Below are 22,212 nucleotides of genomic sequence, written 5' to 3' on the forward strand. Positions count from 1 at the left end.
GGCAGATAAAACTAGGGTTCTTGATGATAATCTTCTACAAGTTTCATACACCTACAAGCAAAACTCATCATTTTTAAATAAATAATAGTAGGTTGGCCTTTGTTTAGTAAAAATATTTTTCATGTGGATTTTGAGAAGTCAGTTCTTGAATGTTTTGAGGTTGCTGATATTGGAGTATAATTTTCTAGTACTGTCATTACCATGGGCAGGTATTTAGCCTTTCTCTTTCTTGATTTTCTTGTGAAATGGAGGTGATGATAACCCCCTCCCATTAAGCTTGTTGTGATTATAGTGGAAGTGCAGAATGCAGCGAGCCTTCTGTTGCTATGCCTTTAGGTCTTCGCACATCTCTTTTGTCAGTGCTCTCTCCGAATCCTAATTAACTGCTCAAAATTATGTAGCTTTCCTGACATTATCACTTAAATAATGGTTTCTTTTTAAAATATTTCTCATTTTAGATTTATTTAATTCTTTATGTACATACAAGTTTTGCCTGCATGTATCTGTGTAGCATTCCTGTGCAGCATGCCTGGTGTTAGGGAACTTCAGAAGAGGTCTCCAGATTCCCTGGGACTGGAATAAGAACTTGTGAGCTACTGCTACTGGCAATCAAACTCTGGACCCCTACCAGTTCTCCAGTGTTCTTCTGAAAAGTAGCCTATGTTTAGCCATCAAGCCATCACTTTAGCACCCAAGATGTAATAATTTCTTATCCATAGGGTCCAAGTCATTTCTGAGCTAAAACTGTTGTGCAAAATGTACATTTCTGTGCTATTACTCTGTTAAGTATTCATTGAGCACCTTTTTACCACGTTCTGAATGCTGCTGGGTATTAGCAACATAGTGGTAAGCACAATGTGTCTGGGGTCCACCACCCCAGAGTTATGTAGAGCACAGACACAGTCTAGCTGTGGACACCATGAAAGACCTACTGTGTCATACTGTAATATCTCTGAGTGCTGCTTGTGGGCACTTCACAGACTGGAAGCCATGTAATCTGGCTTTATAAACTATAGAACAGGAGGGCAGAAATGGCTACCCTGGGGAAGCACAGCCTGCCTGTTCCCAGCTTAGAACACTAGTCTGAAGAATAGCCAGGACTAGGGCCCCTTGTCCCTTCATGAGGAGGCCCCACTTCAGGACACCATGCTAGTGGTATGCTTGAAAGGGCGAGCAGTTTGTTGAAAGAAGGGTGCAGTGGCAAATTGGAGATATTGGAGATAGTATTTGGGAATAACCACTGCTGGGATGTTTTACTTTTCATTGGGTTGGGGAAAAATTCAGGGTTTTTAAGTAGAAAGACAGACTTTTTTTTTTGTATCAGTAAAAAATGGAGAATACCCACTTAATGAGGGGATATTATAATATTATAAGCTATAAAGTGTATGAACAGAGACTATCGGTCCAGAAGGAAATGGAAGGGTCTGCGAGACAAACTGACCGGAAGTGCAGAAGTGCTGGTGTGTTAGAAACAACAAGCAGTTGGTGTTTGCTGTGTGCGAGGTGAACAAGGCCTCGGAGGTGGTGATCCTGTAGCAGTGCTTGTTCTGACACTTTGAGTGAGCTGGGCAGCCTTTGGATGAGGTCCCTGGCATCTGAGCATGGCATGCTGCTGCTCTCATTGTAACCAGCGAGCTACTGATGGATTAGTGCCCAGTGTGTGCCAGGCATCATACTGAGTGCTGTATGCCAGTAATGTGCCACCACTATCATCGTCATCATCATCATCTCTTTTTTTTTGTTTTGTTTTGTTTTGTTTTTTGGATTTGGTTTTTTGAGACAGGGTTTCTCAGTGTAGCCCTGGCTGTCCTGGAACTCACTCTGTAGACCAGGCTGGCCTCGAACTCAGAAATCCACCCGCCTCTGCCTCCCAGAGTGCTGGGATTACAGGTGTGCACCACCACCGCCCGGCTATCATCATCTCTTTTTAAAATTAAAATACCTGTACATAAAAAATCATGTAGATAGAAGCATACCGTAGGTCTAAAGACCTCGACTAACTTCTCTACAGTTGAATAACTATTCTGAACCTGAAAACTGTCATCTTGGATTTTCCCTTTCACTACCAAATACACTTTTATGTAATTATCCACTACCAAAAACTGAAAAATTCCTATTCACTGTAGAAAGTGAGACTGGCAAAAGGTCATTTCCAGGTGATGTTTATTGAGATTAAGTAACTGCACAGCTGTCTGTAGGGTGTTGGACTCAAGCCCCGTGGCATTAGCCAGGTGTGAACCCTAGACTAGAAGGGTCAGAATCACCTGTAGTCTCCTGTAGCTTTGGGCTGTCAGTTGTTCTGGAGCTGCCGAGAGGATAGGGAGACTCTCAGGAATGGGAGCAAGTAGCTCTGCTGAGAGTGTAAGGTGTTTTCCTGCCTTAATGATGCTCTGGCTTTCTCTGGTGCTTCAGGAGTCCTAGCTGCTAAGAGCAGCTCTGATTTTCTGTCTCTTGCTTAGTGCTTAGAGCTTTATAAGTAAGATACTCCATTTCCGTTGTATTGAATTTATAAATCTATAGATCAAGATTTCTGTTAGGTCATCCAGGAAATCACAGGTTATGCAGTTTTGAGACTGAAGTTAGTGGAACGAAGGAGTCACTTCGTTCTATCATGTAGATAGAAGCAGACCGTAGCAAATGCTACACATTTGCAGTGTGTAGCAAGCCCTGGGCTTAGAAGAAACGCTAAGGGAGACTTAGAGTTCTGACAGCGTCAGCTTGGTTTCTTTTTGAGCCTCATTTAATCCCAAAGCTGTGTGTGAATAGCTAGGCTTGGCCTTTTAAGCCTAAACTGTCTTAATATTAGTGTTTGTTTTTACTATAAACTAACAAAACAGCATTTGTTGAACTTAGGATAAAGATACATATATGTGAAATTCTTTTCTAGGTCCCAACAACTAAGGTTTCAGAGCTAAACCCTAATGCAAAAGTATGGGGCACTCATATGTTACATTTGGAAGCAAGTAGTGCAGCTGTTGGTGTGAATGCTGCATGGGAAGAGGACCCTGGCCATCCCACAGACTGTGACCAGCAGGGTGAGTCCTGAGCCAGCCCGCCCGGAGCAGCCTGCTGGTAGTTAAGCCTTTACCTCCTCAGTGTGTTAATCTGTCGTCTCCCTTCATTCACATCTGGGACCTGGTTTGTGATCGATTGAGAGTCTTGGGAGCTTTTACAATCCAATTAAAAACTTTGAGTAATGCCAATATAGTAAGGGAATTTACTACTTTAAGGGAAAGTTATTCTTCTAATACATCCTCTTGGGATAAAACTGCAATTCTAGGATTGGATGCCAATGGTGATGGCGACAAAAGTCGTGAGAATGCAGTGCTCCCGGACCCACAGGAGGCAGAGCAGACAGACATGAGCACTCTGGCTCTGGGCCATTCAGAATATGAACCTCTGCCTGAGAACAACGATACGGGTAAGCCTGCTGTGTAAGTTTGTTTCACTTAGGTCTGAGATTTTAATTGTTAAATGTTAGGTTCTTGGTCTTTGTTTAAACAATGTACTTTTCATTACCTCCTTTTACTGTCCCTTGAGACTGGTGACTACAGAGCGGAACCCTGGAGGGAAGATGTGCTGGAGTAAAGTGGCTTCTGAGACAAATGGCATTGTGTATGAGAGGCACAAGGTTTTTTTGTGGGGTAACATGTCAAGACAGGACAGAGATGGAGAATTAGTGTTGGAATTAAGGGTAAGGCAGGTTGGGTGGGCCCAGAGTTCTAGAGATAGAATAGTGCAGTGGATAAAGGCCTTGGAAGCCAGAAGGATTTGAACTGTGTCCTCTTTGTTAGTGCAGAGTGACAGAAAGAGAAAGAAACTTGGGGAAATAAACCTGTTAGATACATGTTTCCCTTTTTTATTTTTGTTTCTTACTGTTGCAGTGTGTGATCACCTCAGGTTTTAAACCAAGGCCAGTCTCTTGGGTCTGCGCTGCTCACTGTCGGAAATATAAGAAAGCATTTTCTTACTGAGCAGACCTAAAGATGCCAGGCCCCTGCTGCGTGAGACAACCTCAGTTAGTTTAAGACTCTCAAATCCGACAGAATTAAACATTGCCACTTTAATAGGAAATATGTTTTTAAAACACTAGGTCTGTTTTAAACTGGTCAAATGAATAAGGTAAGAATTTATAAAGGAAAAAAATCAAGCCACATTGTTTGCTAGTAAATATGAATTAGCCATCTTGAATTTAAGTGATTTAAACCTCCATTTAAGCAAGGGTTCACCAACATTTAGCAATTAGATTTGATCAGCTCTTCCTCATTAACTTAACACTAACTGGTTAATAATTGGGATAAACTGGAGTAATGGTGAAGTTGACTTTTTGATGGCAAAACAAGGGAAGAATGCCAGACATTTAAAGTAGATTTCAAAAAGGAAAGTAACAAGCACTGCATATACAGGTGGTGGGGATCCTCTAGTAAAATGAAAGGGGTCAAAAATAACTTAAACGTTTAGATTGCATTTAAATCTTAACCTGGGAACAGAAACTGCAAAAGGCATCAAGTATCAAAAAATAAAATAACATGTTAAAATACATCTGGAAATTCTAAATTCAAAAGTTCTTTGTAAAAGGGGTATTTAAAGGTATTTTTGGAAGAAAAAAAAGACTTCTCTGAAGCTATTGTATGTGCCAATGTGAAATGCTTGTGGGTAATGGTGAAATGGTTCCTTACTTCCAGTTTGTTTCTGTTGTGATTTATAATACACGCGGCATGTGTTTTACACATGAATCTACGTGTAGCTAGAAGCCCACCTCCAGTGTAGTTCCTCAGGATGTCTCTCAGTGCCATCTGGGCCTCATTGATTAGGCTGAGGAGTTGGCTACAAGCTCCAAGGGTCTCCCTGTCTCTGCCCTCACCCGCACTCCCAGCCAGTGCTGGGATTATAAGTGTGGAATCTCACAGTCAGCTCACATGGGTCAAGAGGGTGAATTCAAGTCCTCGTTTGCCTACACAAAAACACATAGCCAACTACGCTATCTCCCCTGTTCACTGTGTCAGTTCTGTTGGTGATTTCTTCATCCTACTCAATTATCCTCTTCTTACATGGTGGTCTTTATCGGCCAGCTGCATCTCTGTAGCCACTGGCTTTCTATGGCTGCAGAGTGGACCATTGACAGCTCCCGAGCTAAATAGCAGGCTTTTGCCTGCCTTCCTTGGCTTTGGCACCCTATGGTTTGAGTCCTGAATGGTGGTCTGTTCTCAGTGATTATGTTTACCTCTTGATTATACTGTTGCAGCTTCACAGTCTGTCTGTACCATGTAATCATGGTGGTCTTTCCAAAATGTCACGCCCCAATTTTGTTCCCAGTCACATTGGAATTAAATCTGAACAACCCTCTTGACCTGAGTCATACATGCTTCATTCTGTGACTTCCTTTTTCACTACACAGTTGTACCTGCCTCCTTACTGTCCGTTGGCACTGCCTCTCAGGACCTCTAGAACTTTACTGCACTCTCCTTATGCATACTCTTTCCCCATCAGTTCAGACAGCACCTCCGTGCGGGGCAGCACTGTGCCTCTCGGCCCTTTGCCCAGGCTGCTTTCTTCTGAGTCACTTGAGTCTCATTTTGCTGATAATGGCTTCTTTAGCAGTCCATTGTCTGTTTCTCTCAGTGGAATGTTGGCCTCCCGAGAGCTGGGGCCTTACTTCTCTTAGACTGAATTCACAGTTCCTGTATCAAGTAATTGTCTCTTCAGTATGGAGATTGGAATGTGAGTTTAAATGGGATAACCTGGGAAAGTCTCCAGATCTGGGATTGACAGGCTGCATTTTCACTTTCAAGTCTCATGGGTCTTGACAGTTTTATTCCTTGGTTATTTTTGCAGTTTAGTTTCTTTTTGCTAGTGAAGATGTATTTTGTGAATGCTCAGTATGACACTGTCGTGAACTGTCTGCTCTACAATTGTTCCGAATTCCCCTAATTTGTCTGCTTTTTCATAGTCTTTAACCTTGACTTTTAGAATTTAAGTGTCCTTTGTGTTCTCCTGGCTGACTTTTGTACACTCTTTAGTGTTCAGTGCCTTCGAGTCAGTGATACTAAATACTAGTTCCCAAGGTGTCTTGAGTGCTACAGGTGCCAGGGGCTATGAGCCAAACTTAGGCTTCTGGAGTCATCGCCTCACGCTGCTGCTGCCTGTGACCTTATACACATAAATAACCTACAGGTGGCCCAAACATCATTTCCTGAACAGTTTCCTCCAGATGAAGAACGACTGTTCTGTCCTGAGAATCTGATTTCTTTATTGTTCTCTGATGAGGACTCTTTAATAAAATAGTTTCTCTTTTGACCCTTTGACAGTTGGGACGGTAAACTACAGCTCTCATATAGAACAAACCTACCTAGTCCTGTAGAACAAGCGGCCTGTGTATGAGCAGTCTCCAGCTTTCTTCCTGATGTTCCATCTGGGGTGGTTTGGTTTTATCTGTATTTATCCTTTCTCTGTTTTGATTCTTTCTTTTGTAATTTTATTTAGAGTCAGTGTGCTTTTTTGTTACCTGAAAAATCTTTTCTGAAACAAGACAAAGAAAGGAGGCCTGTGCCTGCCGACTGTTGCAGTGACAGTTACTGCTAGACTTGGCTAGTGACATGCCATTGTTTTCTCAGCTATTGTATTTGTTTTGTTTTTTTCATGGTTTATTTTTTTCTAGCAGGTAAAATAGCACTTTTCATATTATTGTGCATATATGCAGGTGAAAACACTGAAATGCTATACTGAATTACCTACCTGCTTGGTAAATTTTAAGCCACTTTTTCCTGAGTTGTTTATTACTTCTGTGTAGGAGGAAATGAATCTCAACCAGAAAGCCAAGAAGACCCTCGGGAAGTACTTAAAAAAACATTGGAATTCTGCTTATCTAGGTAAGGCTGTTAGAGACATTTTCTAATGCCTCATGTCACTGGTATTACACATTGACTGTTGATTACAAATGTGACTTTTCATAGTAGTATGTTTCTACTCATCAGAAGTGCTGTAGAGAACTGGTAGGGACCCTTGCCTCACCTTGGTGATGACTGTCTAGACTGTTGTCTGACTATAGATTTCTGCATGTGCACAATATGCTGTAGACCTTCAGATGAATGCCCCAGACACCTCTTTAGTGGGCTACTCTTTATGTGGCACTCACATGAAGATACATGTGTGTCTTAATTTCCCTTGAATGACATCTTGTTGGATAATGTTGAGCTTTTGAGTTAGTGATAAACATGTGGATGGATAGGTAGCTGGGCAACAAGCGAAGGTTCCCCAAGGACAAGAAGGCCTGTATCAGGTAAAGGAGAGCACTCTCCAGGCATCCTTCCTTCCCTTTATCACAACTTAGTAAATTCCTGAGTTTTAGCAAATAGTATGGTATAAAAATGAAACATACTTTTGTCCAAGTTGTGAAGCTCTGCTCCCTGCCATGTACAAACCTTTGTAGCTCTCCCATAACTACCAGTGTCACCTCTCAGAGGAGGGACAGGTGAGCAGGGCTCCTCTCACTGTTCGGCCTTTCCTGAAGGAGGGCTGTGAAACCCAGTACTGTGTTTTTGTTTTGTGGAATGTTTGAGGCTGTGTGTGCGCTATTGCATATGGTCTTTCCCAGAGAATTCACAGGAAACATTTTCTTTGGCCCACATACCAGAAACTAGTACATCGTGTCCTATTTGCTGGTATTCTTTCTTCTACCCCAGCTAAAGGTGCTAATCCTCTTTCCTTCTTGTTAATAACTCTGGCTGCCTAGAAGCATAAACTTGCAGTACCTTTAACATGTGTCCAGATGTTAAGGTACATTTGTGGACTGACTTTCTCCTGGCCTTTGGTATTTCTTGTAGCTTTCTCATTTATTTAGTTAGATTTCTCTACTGTGAAAAAAAAATCATGTTTTTAATATATTACTCAAGCATTGTCTAAAACACAGATGAACTACAACTGCGCCCTTTTTTGGTTTGTTTTGAGTTATTGTTTTGTTGTTGTTGTTTTTGGTTTTTTCTTTTTTCTTTTTTCTTTAAGACAAGGTCTCTCTGTGTTGCCCTGGCTATCCTGGAACTTGCTCTGTAGACCAGGCTGGCTTCCAACTCAGGGATCCACATTGTCTCCTTCCTGAGAGCTGGGAGATAAAGGTGTGTGTACCACACCTGGCTATAACTCTGTGTTCAGAGAACCCATTGTGGCTAATTTTTATTGTATCAATTGAGCAAATACCAAATGGAGTTTAGACTCAGCTCTCATTTCAAAGCTGTCCCACACCACACTCATGTCTCTTGTAAAATTGGTATTAAAGGTGAAAGTTCTTTTAAATATCAGTTAAAAGAGTTTACTTTGTTTCAACAGGGAGAATCTTGCTAGTGACATGTACCTTATATCCCAGATGGACAGTGATCAGTATGTGCCAATTACAACGGTAGCTAACCTGGACCATATCAAGAAACTCAGTACTGATGTGGACTTGATTGTTGAAGTGCTAAGATGTAAGTAGATAATGATTTAAAATTGTATTATAAACTTTGCACCAGCAGCCCAGATACGCAAATTAGATACTCTCTGGCCTCCTTTCCTTTACAGGCTCCTAGAACAGGAGCATTGATTGAACCTAAGGTGAAAGGTCACAAATATTAAGGGTAATTGAAAGAGGAAAAACAATCTTTTCATTAGAGATCTTTAAAGCCAGCTGCTAAATTAATAAAAACCAAAACAAATAATAACATATATGAAGTAAAATATATTGGTTTAGCTACTGAATGAATTTCTTTCCAACTTGTTGCTTAAGCTTTGATGAGATATTGTTGTATTTTTTCCTTAGAAAGTTACTGGGAATGAATTTTCTCCAGAATTTGGCGCATACAGTGAATGTTTAAATACTACATAGTATTTAGATCCACAGGCACTTCAAGAGATACAAATCTCTTAAAGTGTTACCTTTTGTATCAAAACTGTGATTTATTTGTGTTCTACTTGATTTTGGGGGGATTTAGCTACCTTTTCTAGTTTATTTTCTTAAAAGAAAGAAAATAACCTCACCTTAGATGTGATTGGTATAAAGTGCCATATTTAAAGGTTGTACCAGTTAGTGTTGACACATGGCTAGGTACACGGGTGAGGAAACATCGCAACTGTGAGGTGAAGGACACCTGCTCCGCTCAGAGCTTTGCTGGCGCTTTCTGTATGTACTTTGCTGTGATGTTTCTGTTTCCTTTTAAATCAAATTGTTTTTATTATAAAAATTCACTTTTTGTACTCAAGCTACAAATTCCAGGTGAGTAATTTTCCCTGTTCCCTCCCTTGAGACTGATGTATGTGTGGTCCAGCTGTAGTGGCTTTCTCACAGAGAACATGTTCTGCTCTACCCCACACATGCTAGTACACCTGTATTGCTTACAAACCTTGGAGTGATTAGACATTGCTGTGTCTGAAATACAGTCTTAATTCTGCCAACCAGCTTTTTTTGTAGATGGTTGTCTATGTCCTGTCCCTGTTCATTGATGAGATGGTCATTTCAAAAGTTTTCTGTGTACATTTGTCTTTGTAGTAATATTAAAAGATTGCTATCTATCTTCCTTTAGAACTTAATTGGATTTGAAAGACTTTTAAATGTTTCTTTACTGCCCCCCCCATGAGTGTGTGCGTGTGCGTGTGCGTGTGCGTGTGCGTGTGTGTGTGTGTGTGTGTGTGTGTATTTGTGTGGTTGTATGTACTACAATGTGTACACATGGCAGTCAGGATAACTTCTGGAATTTGATTGTTTTTCTATGCGTTTTAGGGGTTGAACCGGAGTCACCAGCTTGATTAGCTAGCACCTTTACCTGTTGAGCCATTTTGCCAGCCTTAATTTATTTCTCATTTTTCTATCCCTGTATAAAAAAGCTAAAGAACTGGCAAACATAATTATCAGTAGGACTTTGAAGCATTATATGACATTTCCCAGACAGTAATTTACTTTTCAGTATTGCCATTTAGAATACACACTTGGGGGTGGGTGGGTGTGGTTGAGTTAGTTCTGTTGGATCTAGTTTAAAAGAGCAACTTGGCTGTATATATCTATACTACACTAAGTCTGTGGAATTGTTCTTACGTACTACCCCCATACCACTGACTAAAGTTGTCGGTTTTCACTGTAGAAAGGAGAAAACCATTAGCCCCATGTCTGGTGCTTCTAGAATTTGATCTACAGCTGTCACCTCATTATGTGTGTATGTGGTAGCTCTTGCAGAAACTTTTAAATTTACATATTTCTTTACTTTGAAAATTTAACAAAAAGATGGGTTTAAACTGTTTGGTAGTTTGTTTGGGTTTGATCATTTTAGTAATTCTCCACGTGTGCAAGTTTGTCTGGTATGTTTGGTAACGAGTGCTCACATCCCATTGGAGTATCATGTAATGTGGTTTTATCCTTTTTTTTTCTCCCTCTTCACAGCTTTACCTTTAGTCCAAGTGGATGAGAAGGGAGAGAAAGTAAGGCCAAATCAAAACCGGTGCATAGTAATATTGCGTGAAATATCTGAATCTACCCCTGTGGAAGTAAGTGGTGCCTCCACTCTTGGGCCTTGACATTTTCCTGAGTTTTTTTGGTTGTTTTTGGTATTTGTTTATATGTCTGTTTTTGATAGGGCTTGTTCAAAAACAGATATGGGTTTTGTATATTTCAGTAGTTAGAAACTAAAAATGTAATAGGTTTATATATGTGATGGGTAGGGAGGCTACATGGTGTGGGTCTTTATGACTTTATATCTTGTTCCATTCCACTCTGTTGGTTTGTTGTTCTTGGTTGTTTGGGCTTGGGCTTTCTGAGTTTTTTGCCTCACTGGATATAACTCTTTGGTTGGTTGGTTGGATGCATTTTGGTTTTCTAGAGGCAAGGTCTCACTCTGCGTAGTCCAGGTTGGCCTTTAACTCACGGTGCTCCTGCCTCAAGCTCCTCGATGCCAGCACCTTAGGTATGTGCCACCATGGCTGGCCCGGACACTCAGCATTTCTAGTGCTTCCGGCCACCTCCACCTGCAGCCCACCCCGCTGCGTGCAGCCTGGGATAACCCAGAATGCCATCCCAAACGGAATGGTAAATGTCTTCAAACATGAGTTGTAAGTCAACTGCAGGATTCTTAAGCATGAACTTTGTTGATAATATCACTTGGTTGCATGTCTTAATGGTTGGACAAGCCTGAATTTAGTCCTTCAGTCAGGTTCTGGTTTTTCCTTTTGCCTTATTCCTTTGAGAGATCTTGTACGAATCCATTAGTACTGAAAACAACTTTTTTTTCATCTTCATTATATTTGAGAGAATCCTGGTTTAGAGCTCACTAAAGGCTTTTTTTTTTTTTAATTTGCTTTGTGTTGTGTAGGGGGGGGGGAGTTAGTAAAGTTTCTAGATTGGTAGGGAGTGCTTTCCCCCCAAACCCCAATTCCTGTGCTTTAAACACCTTGTTCTCTGCTTTGCATTATTTCTGCTGGGGGAAAAAAAACCTGCCAGTTTTTCTCTTTCTTCCTGTCTTTATCTGACTCTTAGAAAATTGTATTGTTCATTGTAGCAGTTTGACATTTATTATTCCAGACCTCTCCTCATTCTCAGGCTTTTCCTTTCTGAGCATATAAAATGGACATTCAGTAACTGTTCTGGTTTTGCTGCTGTTTGTATTATTTTAAGGTTAATCTAATTGGTCTTTTTTATTATAGGCAGCTTTTTCTATTTATGCGATTATTACTTCAGTGAGTGGTAAAACCGTCAGATAGTTTTGAATTCTAATAAATATTCTGAGATTCAGCTAAGTTCCTTGGTGGTGTGTTTGTAGTTCCAACTGCTCAAGACGCAGGCAGGAAAGGCTGCTCAAGGCTGTTTTGAGACACGGCTGTGAAGTGGTTCAGAACAGCCTTCACACGCGCACAGGCTTGCTTGTGCCCTCCTGTTTGCATGGTTAAGACAGATTTCCCACTCTGGCTGCCCAGTAAGCTGGCTGTAGGCTTGTCCTACCTGACCATTCTAGTTGTTCTGTTTCTGGCTAATGGCCTAACAAGAACCCTCCATAAAACTCTGGAGACTTGCCATCCTGTGTCCTGGAAACCCTAGGCTTGGGTGCTCTTGGCCCCTCTGTGTTCTCTCAGGGAAGGCTCTCCTAGCCTGCTAATAGGTGTCTAAAAAGCTTTATATAGCACATGTTTTATCTTTTTGCTTATGACTTGTGTCACTTAGGACCATAAATCTAGTTCAACTTGGCCAGAAGCAAAAGTTCAGCTAATATTTTTAGTTTTCCAACTGTCTTTTAAAGTAATTTGTATATTTTGTTAGCCTACTGTTAAAATACAGTGTTTCTTTCCTTCCTTCCTTCCTTCCTTCCTTCCTTCCTTCCTTCCTTCCTTCCTTCCTTCCTTCCTTCCTTCCTTCCTTCCTTCCTTCCTTCCTTCTTGATCCCCTTCTCTTCCTTCTTTCTCCACTGTCCTTCGCTCTTCCTCCCTGTCCCGATCCTCTTCTGTTAGGATCCTGTATCCCAGAGTAGTACAGAACTGTGTAGCTGAGGATGACATTCAACTTGACTGGTCTCCTAGCTTGAGTGCTGGGATTACACACATATACACAGTGCTCAGTTATGTGGTATTGGGGAGCAAACCCAGGGTTTCGTGTGCACTAGGCAGGGCACGCCAGCCCTGCTGTTCATAGTAATCCTAGTTCCTTGTGAGTGGGGAAGCTGCCAGTGATGGCCTTCTTTCTTCTCTGTGGCATGTGATCCTGGGGGCACTCCCTGCAGTGTTTCTGAAAGAGCTTCACAGCTGCATCACAGCTGCATCAGCGCCTGAGAGGATACGTTTTCCTCCTAATTTGATGAGGACAAAAAACAGCATAACTGAGAACTAATTTCTAACTTCTGTTTTCTGTAGGAAGTAGAAGCACTATTTAAAGGAGATAACTTACCAAAATTTATAAACTGTGAATTTGCCTATAATGATAATTGGTTCATTACCTTTGAAACAGAAGCTGATGCACAGCAGGTAAGTGTATCCTTGCCAACCTGTGAAGTCTGTAGTCTACTCATGTTCCATCAGTGTATAGCAGAAATTAGGACACTGAGGTTATTAGAGCAACACTGTGTTAAGTCCAGAGAAAACTGAGGTCTAGGAACCCACAGGTATGTTTTTTTAGCACTACTGAAAGAAGGTTGCATTACTTCTAAGTATGTTATGAGTAAGCAGTTGTGGGAAATAAAATCTGCTCTCATATCCGGGGGAAAAATTTTTGTTTGCAAAGTGGGGAGATTTAAACCTAACCCTGACCAGTGAGGGGGTGTCCATTGTGTGGCAAAGTGTTTTCAAAGGTATTGAGAAGTTTTGCGATCTTAAAGGAGGTGTCTGATTTAGGGGAAGCATACCACGTATGAAATGTTAAGCACCAAAGGGTGGAGGGCACTGTGTTGTGTGGCGTGGCCTGCCTGGTGAGCTGAGCGGGTGAGCATAGGTGAAAGCGAGGAGCCTCCCGTTAGTTAGGTGGGGCTTGATAAAGATAATGATAATAATAATATTAATGTTCAGATGATAATAGATGTAGGCCTACGGAGTGATAGCAGCACAAATATTCCAATTTCCTGTTCTTTCCTTTCAGAGTACTTCCTTTCATACATTACATAATTCCAGTTTCTAATTGGGATTAATAGGAGGGAAGCAGTATTCTTTTTTGTATCTAAACTTGTGGTTTGGGCTGCTTATGGTATTTATTAATACTTACAAAATTATATTTAAATATTTTACAATAATTTGGGGTACAGGTACTATAATAAGGATGCTTTTAGTGATCTGTGTCCAAAAGAGGGTCATAAATTACTCTTTAGATCGTGTCTGCTATATTCAATCATATGTATCATTATTTGAGCTGTAAAGTTAACTTATAAAGTTAACAGAATGATGTTTTGGATAACTTTACCCCTAGGCTTACAAATACCTTCGAGAAGAAGTCAGAACTTTCCAAGGAAAGCCAATTAAGGTAAATAAGACTATTGCATACAGCTTGTTCATTACATGATTAGTATTCTTAAATGTTCTAATTGGAACATTTAACATCTTGAATGTTTCCAAACAGGCGCGGATAAAAGCAAAGGCAATAGCGATAAACACATTTTTGCCAAAGAATGGATTTAGACCTCTGGACATGACCCTGTACACACAGCAGCGCTATGCTACGTCATTTTACTTACCTCCAGTGTACAGTCCCCAGCAGCAGTTCCCTCTGTACAGCCTGATCACCCCCCAGACATGGTCAACTACTCATAGTTATCTTGATCCACCCTTGGTAAGCCTTTTTTTTTGTTGTTTTAAATTTACATAACAGATTATATTTAGATATTGCACTAGGCACTCTGAAAGCAAAGTCCTGCTTTAATAAGTAAGAGCCGTGTGTCTACAGCTCTTCTGGTGCCCAGGCCTCAGGTTTGTGGTGTGGATTTAAAATTTAATTAGGCAATATAGATAGAGTCCTGGGCAATAAAGCCCTGCAAGGCTGTGACCTTTGCCTCCCGCCCTCTTAGCATTTCCTTTCTGTGAGACACAGTGCAGTAAAGGCTCCAACTGGTGTCCTGAAGAGAGAGAGAGACTTGACATGAGGAGTTGTGTCGTAGAGGAAGGTGTATTTCAATAGATTCCTGACAATCTAGGAAAGCAGGATACATAGAGAATGTCTCACAAAAATCAACATAGTTCGCACACCGCCTTAGGAGTTGGCCTTTGTTAAGCTTTTACTCTATAAGCCTGTAGTGAGCATAGTCACTTTTCTGCAGTTTTGTGCTATAGATGGTAAGAAACATGGGTTCTGATTTTGCTTCATTGATTAGTGAAGTTGCAGTAAGGTTCCTTGATAAGAAAATCATTCTTGTGTGTAGGATGCATTGGAGGAAGTGGTAAGAAAGCAGAAATGAAGTTATTAAGTCTGGAAGAGTGCATATCCAGGGTGTGGCTGGGGACCAGACCGGAGAACAGGTGGAGGATGCTCGGGTCTGAGTGCCACCACCTGTCGGGCAGAGTCAGTACCACTCACTGGCAGGCAAACAGGAGGTGTGGGAAAGATGGAGCTTGAGACAGAGCTGTTCAGACTTGAAAATGCAGGTCCTGTTAAATACTGAAATATGAAGATAAATGTCTATGAGAAAATGAGTATGTCTAGGAGCTGATGCTGCAAAAGTAGATATAAATACCATTACACTTACAGCAAGGATTGATGAGCCATTGTATGTACCTTAATCTGGTGTTCATGTTTCTCCCTGACACCTATGCGTATTAAAAAAATAAATAATGTTTTTTTAAAAAGAAAAAAGAAAGTATGTTCCATATTTTAAAGGTAGCCCTCTAGCCATGTGCAGGATAGGAGTTACAGGAGATTCTTGGTCCCATAACACTCCTCTCCCTCAAGTTCTAGAACACTGCAGTAAAAAGTTTGGTATACCAGTATCTAAAGTGAAAACTTATGTCTATTTCTAAACTTTGAAATGACCAGAGGAAAATACATGGAGACATAGGCATAGGTAAAGACAGCAACAGTGGACAAACAGGGTTCTGTCCTGCTTCAAAGTTTCTGCCCAACAAGGAAGCAATTGCTGGAGTAGAGACAGCCTGTACTGGAAAAGAACTGTTACCAGATTTATCCAACAAAAACTTACTACCTAAATACACAGCGAACTAAAAAAAAGTACACATCAGAATAAGTAAATGGCAAGGTGGTCAGAGAGACAGCTGTAAAAGCAGAGCCAGTGGACAGTGATCTGTCTCAGCACAAGTTGGGCAGCACAAATTTTTGTGATGATCACCTCTGACCTTCATATGTGTGCTGTGGCATGATACTCCTATATGTAAATCATATCTCTCACACAATAATAAAAAACGTTTAAGAAGAAATACACATGACCAATTTATATATAAATGAAAAATTGTGCAACTTTCTTAGCCATGAAATAAATATAATTAAAAACCGCAAAGATTCCATCTGTCATCAAGGAAATAAATTGGCGTGCTGACACTGGTACAGGGGAGGGATTCCTTTTACATGGTTCCTGGGAATATAAATTAGTTCAGTGTGGAGATTGTTGAAAAAAAAAAATAAAAGTGGACCTGTCATAGCATCCAGTTTACTGCCCATGGCATACATCCAGTGGAATAAATATCCCCAGACAGTAGAGATGTCTGCACACTCATCTACATGGTGAACTAGACACAGTGGCTGAGTCTGGAAATCACTTTAGGTGCCTGACAGTGAGTGAATAGATATAGTGGAGAACCATGTGCTAACTGGAGAGAGGATCTCTTGTAAGCCACCTGTCAATAAAAAAGCAGGAAATAGGAGGTGGGACACTGGCAAGAAGAGAGGATTCTGGCAACTAGTAAGAGGTAAGAGAGAGACTCAGGGAGGGAGAGATGAGTGATGGACCATCAGGTAGATGAACTTGGAGAGAGGTTGAGGGAGACACTGAGCCAAGCTGAGACGATGAGAAGGGAGAAGTGGTCCAGGCCTGAAGGAGAGGCAGCTAACCCAGTGGTAGACTTAGAATGGTTTAAATGGTAAAGTAAGAGCTTGTCAGGAAATGAGCTAACACTTATGGCCTAGGCATTTACTAATTACTAATTAGTCTCAGAGTCCTCGTTCCAGGAGCAGGCCTGGGAAAGGAGAAACATGTTTACATTCAGCCAGCCACAGAAAAGAGCTACATCAGATCATTGCAGGGAAAAGATGGATTGATATGCTAAGCAAATAGTGCCAGGTCAGACAAGGGCTGCGTGGTTTTCTCACATGTGGGACATGAAAGGCAGGGGTGTTTGGAATCGAGAGGAGAGAGATCTGTAGAGGAGCTGTCCCTTAGCTCTTCCCAGTGCTGCTTGTCCCCAGACGCTGCACAGGCAGCCTTCTGAATTCTTCCTGCAGTGGCATGCTCTGTCACCTCTTGTCATACGCCTTTTTAATTGTTTTATATCCAGGTCCTCCCATCGAGGTCCTTTTCTGAGGTGTGGATTATGTGTAAAATTATGAGTTTAAACTGATGTTTTGGTCTTAACTGTTTGTTTGCTTGCCTGTTTTGTTTTTTTTTGAGACAGGGTCTCTCTGTGTAGCCTTGGCTGTCCTGGAACCCACTCTATAAACTATACTGGCCTTGAACCGAGAGATCTACCTGCCTCTGCTGGGGTGTGTCACTACTACCAGAGTGCTCTTGCCACATTTAAAGTCTCCAAAACTTAGGTCTGAGACAAGTGGCTCCTGTCACATATAATTTTTTCCTTAATTTTTAAGTTAGCCAACAAGGTATAATGGTTTTTATTATTGCATTTTGGTGCATATGGGTTATACTTGTACCCATTCATTCTCTTCTTCCATGCCCCCACTACCACTTTTCTCCTCTCAGAGAGTCACCTCTGCTTAAGTTAGTGTGTTACCTCTGCTTTTCCCTCTAAAGGCCCTCCATCCCTCCTCATGGTCTTCCTCCTAGTTCCCTGGTCTCTTCCCTGCATCTGCCTACTACCCCTCAAGGCTAGGTTCCAAATATTAAAGAAAATACACAGTACTTATCTTTTTTAAGTTTGGTTTGCTTCACATAATAGGATAGTTCCGTTTCCTGGTTCTTATAAGTAAAGCAGTAATAAACATGGGTGTATAAATACCCCAGGGTGATATAGCAGGGTCACGTGGTAGTTTTGGTTTCCAGACTGGTTTCCATAGTGTAAATTGACTACACCATCTACACTAGCAGCTAGTTAAAGTATCCCAGGTTAAGAAAGAATCTCTGTCTGTGCATTCCCTGGTGGCTGAGGCTGCCGAGCACTTTTTCAGGTATAAACTAGGCCATTGATGTTTTTTCTTAGAGAACTGAGGAGTGTCCAGTTCATTGGCCCATTTATTAGGGGTTTGGTGTTTAATATCCCCTTGTTTGTTGTGTAACTGGGAGAGACTTTTGTTAAGCAATATATTTTTTATGGATTGTGGAGTTTGTCAAGTAGTGGATCTTCCTTGAAGTGTTTTCCTTTGCCATTTTAATTTTTTAGCCAAGGAATGATATGTTAGCTCTAATAGCTATTTTACATCAGAGTGTCTGTTTCCAGTTAGCACGGAAGAGAATTGTTTAGGTTCTCCCTCCCTTTCCCTCTTCCTTTTCTCAGCTGTGTGGGACCTTTATTTTAGTGTAAAATCCAGGGGGGACCTGGAAGGCCTCGGAAAGTAATGTGTTTACTTGGAAAGTATTTAAAAGTTAGTGATCTCACCCTTCTATCTTGTTATTGGTGGTGGTGGTGGTGGTGGTGGTGGTGGTGATTTGTGCCCATGTGCCACAGCAAGAGTGTGAAGTTGGTTCTCTCCTTCCATCTTGTATATGGGTTCCAGGGATTGAACTCAGATCACCAGGCTTGACCAGTAGTGTCTTTACCCCGTTGAGTCATCTCACTGTGTCCCCCACCCTTGGTTTTGATTTTGGTTTTTTAAGACAAGGTTTCTCTGTAACCTGACTATCCTGGACGTATGTGCGTGTGTGTCGGGGGGTGGACATTTTTAAAGATTTATTGATTTATTTATTATATGTAAGTACACTGTAGCTGTCTTCAGACACTCCAGAAGAGGGCGTCTGGTTTCATTAAGGATGGTGGTCAGTCACCATGTGGTTGCCGGAATTTGAACTCAGGACCTTCAGAAGAGCAGTCAGTGCTCTTAACCACTGAGCCATCTCTCTAGCCCCCAACTGGAGTTTGGGTTTTTAAAAGTGTGTGTGTTTGTGTTTTTGTGTCTATAGCAGGACGCATGCTAGGACATACATGTACTGGTCAGAGGACAAAGAACAACTCTCAGGGGATATCCCTCTGACATCCAAGGATTGACCTGAAGTGTGATACCTGTGTCCCAAGGCTACTGAGCCCTTCACACTGAGTTTTACCTTCATTTTATGTATCAAGATGTTAAAAACAGTTGAGTGGTACTTTAAATTCTGCATTTAAGCTCTTAAACTTTTTTTTTAAAGATTTAATTTATTATTATATGTGTGTAACACACTGTAGCTGTCTTCAGACACCAGAAGAAGGCATCAGATCTCATTACAGATGGGTATGAGCCACCATGTGGTTGCTGGATTTGAATTCAGGACGTCTGGAAGAGCAGTCAGTGCTCTTAACTGCTGAGCCATCTCTCCAGCCCGCTCTTAAACTTTTTAAAAATTCATTTTTAAATACATTGAACAGCAAACCTTAAAGCCATTATGATCTGTTGTAATTTTCTTTTGATTATTGTTATTTTGTTTTGGTTTTGTTTTAGTTGGTTTTGGTTTGTTTTTGGTTTTTTTTGTGTGTGTGTGTCTCTGTGTGTGTGTGAGGGGGGGGGGTTCTCTGTAGCCTTAGGTATCCTGGAACTCTCTTTGTAGACCCCGCTGGGCTTGAAATCAAAACTCAGAGACCTGCCTACCTTTGCTTCCCAAGTGCTAGGATTAAAAGCCTAAACCTATATTGTTACATTTGTATGTTCTTTATCACTTTAAATTATTATTTGGAAAAAATTATAGTCTAAAATATAGGATGCTGTTTACAGCAAGTTTTACATGAAAGTAAACCCTTAAAAGGGGTAGGGGGTGGAGAGAAGAAATCCCTGCTAAAAGCTGTGGAGGTGGGGGTGGCATACACAAGGTTAGGAACAGTGGGGAATGTGAGCATTCCTGAAGTCGGGGTCTTTGCTGACTTTTATTAAGGGTATCAAAAATAAAGGATCCTCTACCTCTTACCGGATTGGAGGTAGTTGTGCTCATAGTAGTAACTTATTTTAAGCAATTAAACAGTGCCTATATTCAGGACTCCATGTTGTGTCCTCTTGCTATTCTCATTTGGTCATTATAGGGATTAATTACACGATAGGGAAAAAGTTCTTACCTGTAGCCATGGTTTATGTGCAGTTTACACTGCAGTTATTTTTAAGCATAAATTGGAATTAATACCTCTGTCGAGAGGTATACCCCAGATACTAAAGCGAAAATCCAATTGAAGTGTCTCGTGTTTTTCATGCTTGTTTTTTGTTTTGTTAATCCAGGTAACTCCTTTTCCAAGTACTGGATTTATAAATGGGTTTACATCTCCAACCTTCAAACCTGCAACGTCTCCTCTGCCATCACTCAGACAATATCCTCCTAGAAGCAGGCAAGTTCCAGGGCTGCTTTCAGTGCTCTTGAGCTTCATGTTGTGGTGTTCCAGGGTGTCTGTAAGAAGAAATCTGTGTAACCACTAACAATGCTCATTGGAGATGATACTACCTAAAACTGAAAACTGTAATCTAAAGGAAACCCCAAAATGGATGCCAGTAGGAAGGAAGAGATTCTCTCTTCAGAGAAGGCTTTGGGGGCAGCTTTTACCGTGTGTTTATTCAGTAGGAAGCAGGTCTTGACATCCATAGTTCACATTAGCATGTTCATTCTATACTCCTTGATTGCTTTATAACTCAGCATATACAAACATCTCATTTGCAGGAATCCTAGTAAGTCTCATCTGCGTCATGCGATTCCTAGTACAGAGAGAGGGCCTGGGCTGCTAGAAAGTCCTTCAATATTTAACTTCACTGCAGATCGATTAATTAATGGTGTCCGGAGCCCACAGACGAGGCAAGCAGGGCAAACTAGAACACGAATACAAAACCCTTCAGCTTATGCCAAGAGAGAGATTGGAGCTGGGCGTGTGGAGCCAAGTAGTCTCGAGTCCTCTCCTGGGTTAGGGAGAGGGAGGTAAGTCACTCATGTGTTCTGTCAAACAGATACCATGTACCAATCATCAACTATTAATATTTTAAGTTTCAACTTAGATTTTTATAATCATAAATCAGAAAAATCAAAGAGAAGGCTATAAAATGTTTCCTTTAATTCCTCAGGATAGTTTTAGAGCATAAACTTCAGTGCTTCCTTTCTTTGTTTCTTTCTTTTCTTTTTTCTTAAAAGAATGACATTTTTTTTCCATGAGACTAAGCTGGTGTTTAGGAGCTGTGCAGTTGCTAGCCTGCTTTCCCTGTGTGCAGCCTCAGCCTAGCAGTTAGCTTTGGCCCCTCAGGTCACTGCCCACACAGACTTGGGCCCTCAGGTGTGCTTGTGGTTCCTGGCCTGGCTTCCTTTGCAGCAGGTAATAAGGAGGACTGAGCATGCAGCTCAGCTGTAGATTGCAGGCCCAGCATAAACAAGGCCCTGGGTTCAGTGCCTAGTGCTCCATAAAACCTAAATGAACTGGAGTGGAGCTGGCAGTGGGACATAGTAGAGTTGTGTAGCCATGCAAGCCAGCATCAACATTCCATTTCTACTAAGTTAATTAGAAACAGCCTGATGGCGGGGGTGGCGCACGCCTGTAATCCCAGCACTTGGGAGGCAGAGGCAGGTGGATTTCTGAGTTCAAGGCCAGCCTACAGAGTGAGTTCCAGGACAGCCAGGGGTACACAGAGAACCCCTGTCTCTGTTTAAAAAAAAAAAAAAAAAATTAGAAACCAAAGCTGCTCTTGTAGAGCAGCACCCGTGGCCACAGTATTTCCATTCTTGGGCAGGTGGTTCTTGGACTGTTGGTCTTTGTTGTCATCGTCTCCGGTGGTTTCCGTACACTGAATGGAACACCCCATCCCCATCCCCCCTGCAGCCTTTAATGCAGCCTCCTCCTTGCTCATTCTTTTCTCTGCCTCTAAAGAAGTGAGGTTAGAAAAGAAAAGGTGGGTCTGAGGGTCTGCACCCACTCAGTGTCAGCTAGGCCAGGTGCTAATGAGATGAAGCCCGAGCAGGACCCTCAGCCTACCAAGGCTTTTTCTTTTTACCTATTCTGAAATGTGTAAATGGAAAAAGGTCTTAAGCTTTCCATACATTCATATGCAGCATGATTAGTGGCAAGGTGAAACTCAAGACTGTTGATTCTTCTTTGTGGGTACAGAGTCAGAACAAAGGCACACCTCTGGGGTGCAGCAGGTGCGGGCCTAGACCAGCACTGTAAAGCAGGGTGGCTTTTGTTTGGTGCTGAAGGTTAGGATAGGTGTGCGATACCCAAGACTAAGGCAGTGCTGTCTGTTTTCTTTGTTTTAAAAGCATATGCTGCAGTTTATTCTGCTCACAGATCTCACCCCCTCCCTGCTGCTTGCCTAATGCCCCTTCCAGTGGTAGTCTTAACCCTTTGTTCTCCATCCATACCACTGGAAGACCTGAGTCATTAGCTCTAGCTCAGGAAACCATACTTTTGCTGATCTGTACGAAGCAGCTCCATTAACTGTTGAAGGGTGGATAAGGACGG

The 22,212-nt window shown here is 41.5% G+C and overlaps 1 protein-coding gene across 7 annotated transcripts in view; it reads left to right on the forward strand.

Moving 5' to 3' along the window:
* The window catches only part of Larp4b (La ribonucleoprotein 4B), an 81,548-nt gene that overhangs the window by 45,002 nt on the left and 14,334 nt on the right, over positions 1 to 22,212 (forward strand). For 4 of the 7 annotated variants that reach the window (XM_052157692.1, XM_052157689.1, XM_052157691.1 and 1 more), the window contains 10 exons: positions 2,888 to 3,035; positions 3,281 to 3,421; positions 6,791 to 6,869; positions 8,323 to 8,459; positions 10,403 to 10,506; positions 12,856 to 12,966; positions 13,898 to 13,951; positions 14,048 to 14,257; positions 20,000 to 20,106; positions 20,433 to 20,684. In XM_052157692.1, coding sequence (XP_052013652.1) covers positions 2,888 to 3,035; positions 3,281 to 3,421; positions 6,791 to 6,869; positions 8,323 to 8,459; positions 10,403 to 10,506; positions 12,856 to 12,966; positions 13,898 to 13,951; positions 14,048 to 14,257; positions 20,000 to 20,106; positions 20,433 to 20,684 — 1,343 coding nt within the window. The remainder of the gene's footprint in view (positions 1 to 2,887; positions 3,036 to 3,280; positions 3,422 to 6,790; positions 6,870 to 8,322; positions 8,460 to 10,402; positions 10,507 to 12,855; positions 12,967 to 13,897; positions 13,952 to 14,047; positions 14,258 to 19,999; positions 20,107 to 20,432; positions 20,685 to 22,212) is intronic. The other 3 variants (XM_052157696.1, XM_052157694.1, XM_052157695.1) reach the window with 1 other exon arrangement.

Source organism: Apodemus sylvaticus, chromosome 14 (genome assembly GCF_947179515.1).
Source record: "Apodemus sylvaticus chromosome 14, mApoSyl1.1, whole genome shotgun sequence".
NCBI classification, from domain to species: domain Eukaryota; kingdom Metazoa; phylum Chordata; class Mammalia; order Rodentia; family Muridae; genus Apodemus; species Apodemus sylvaticus.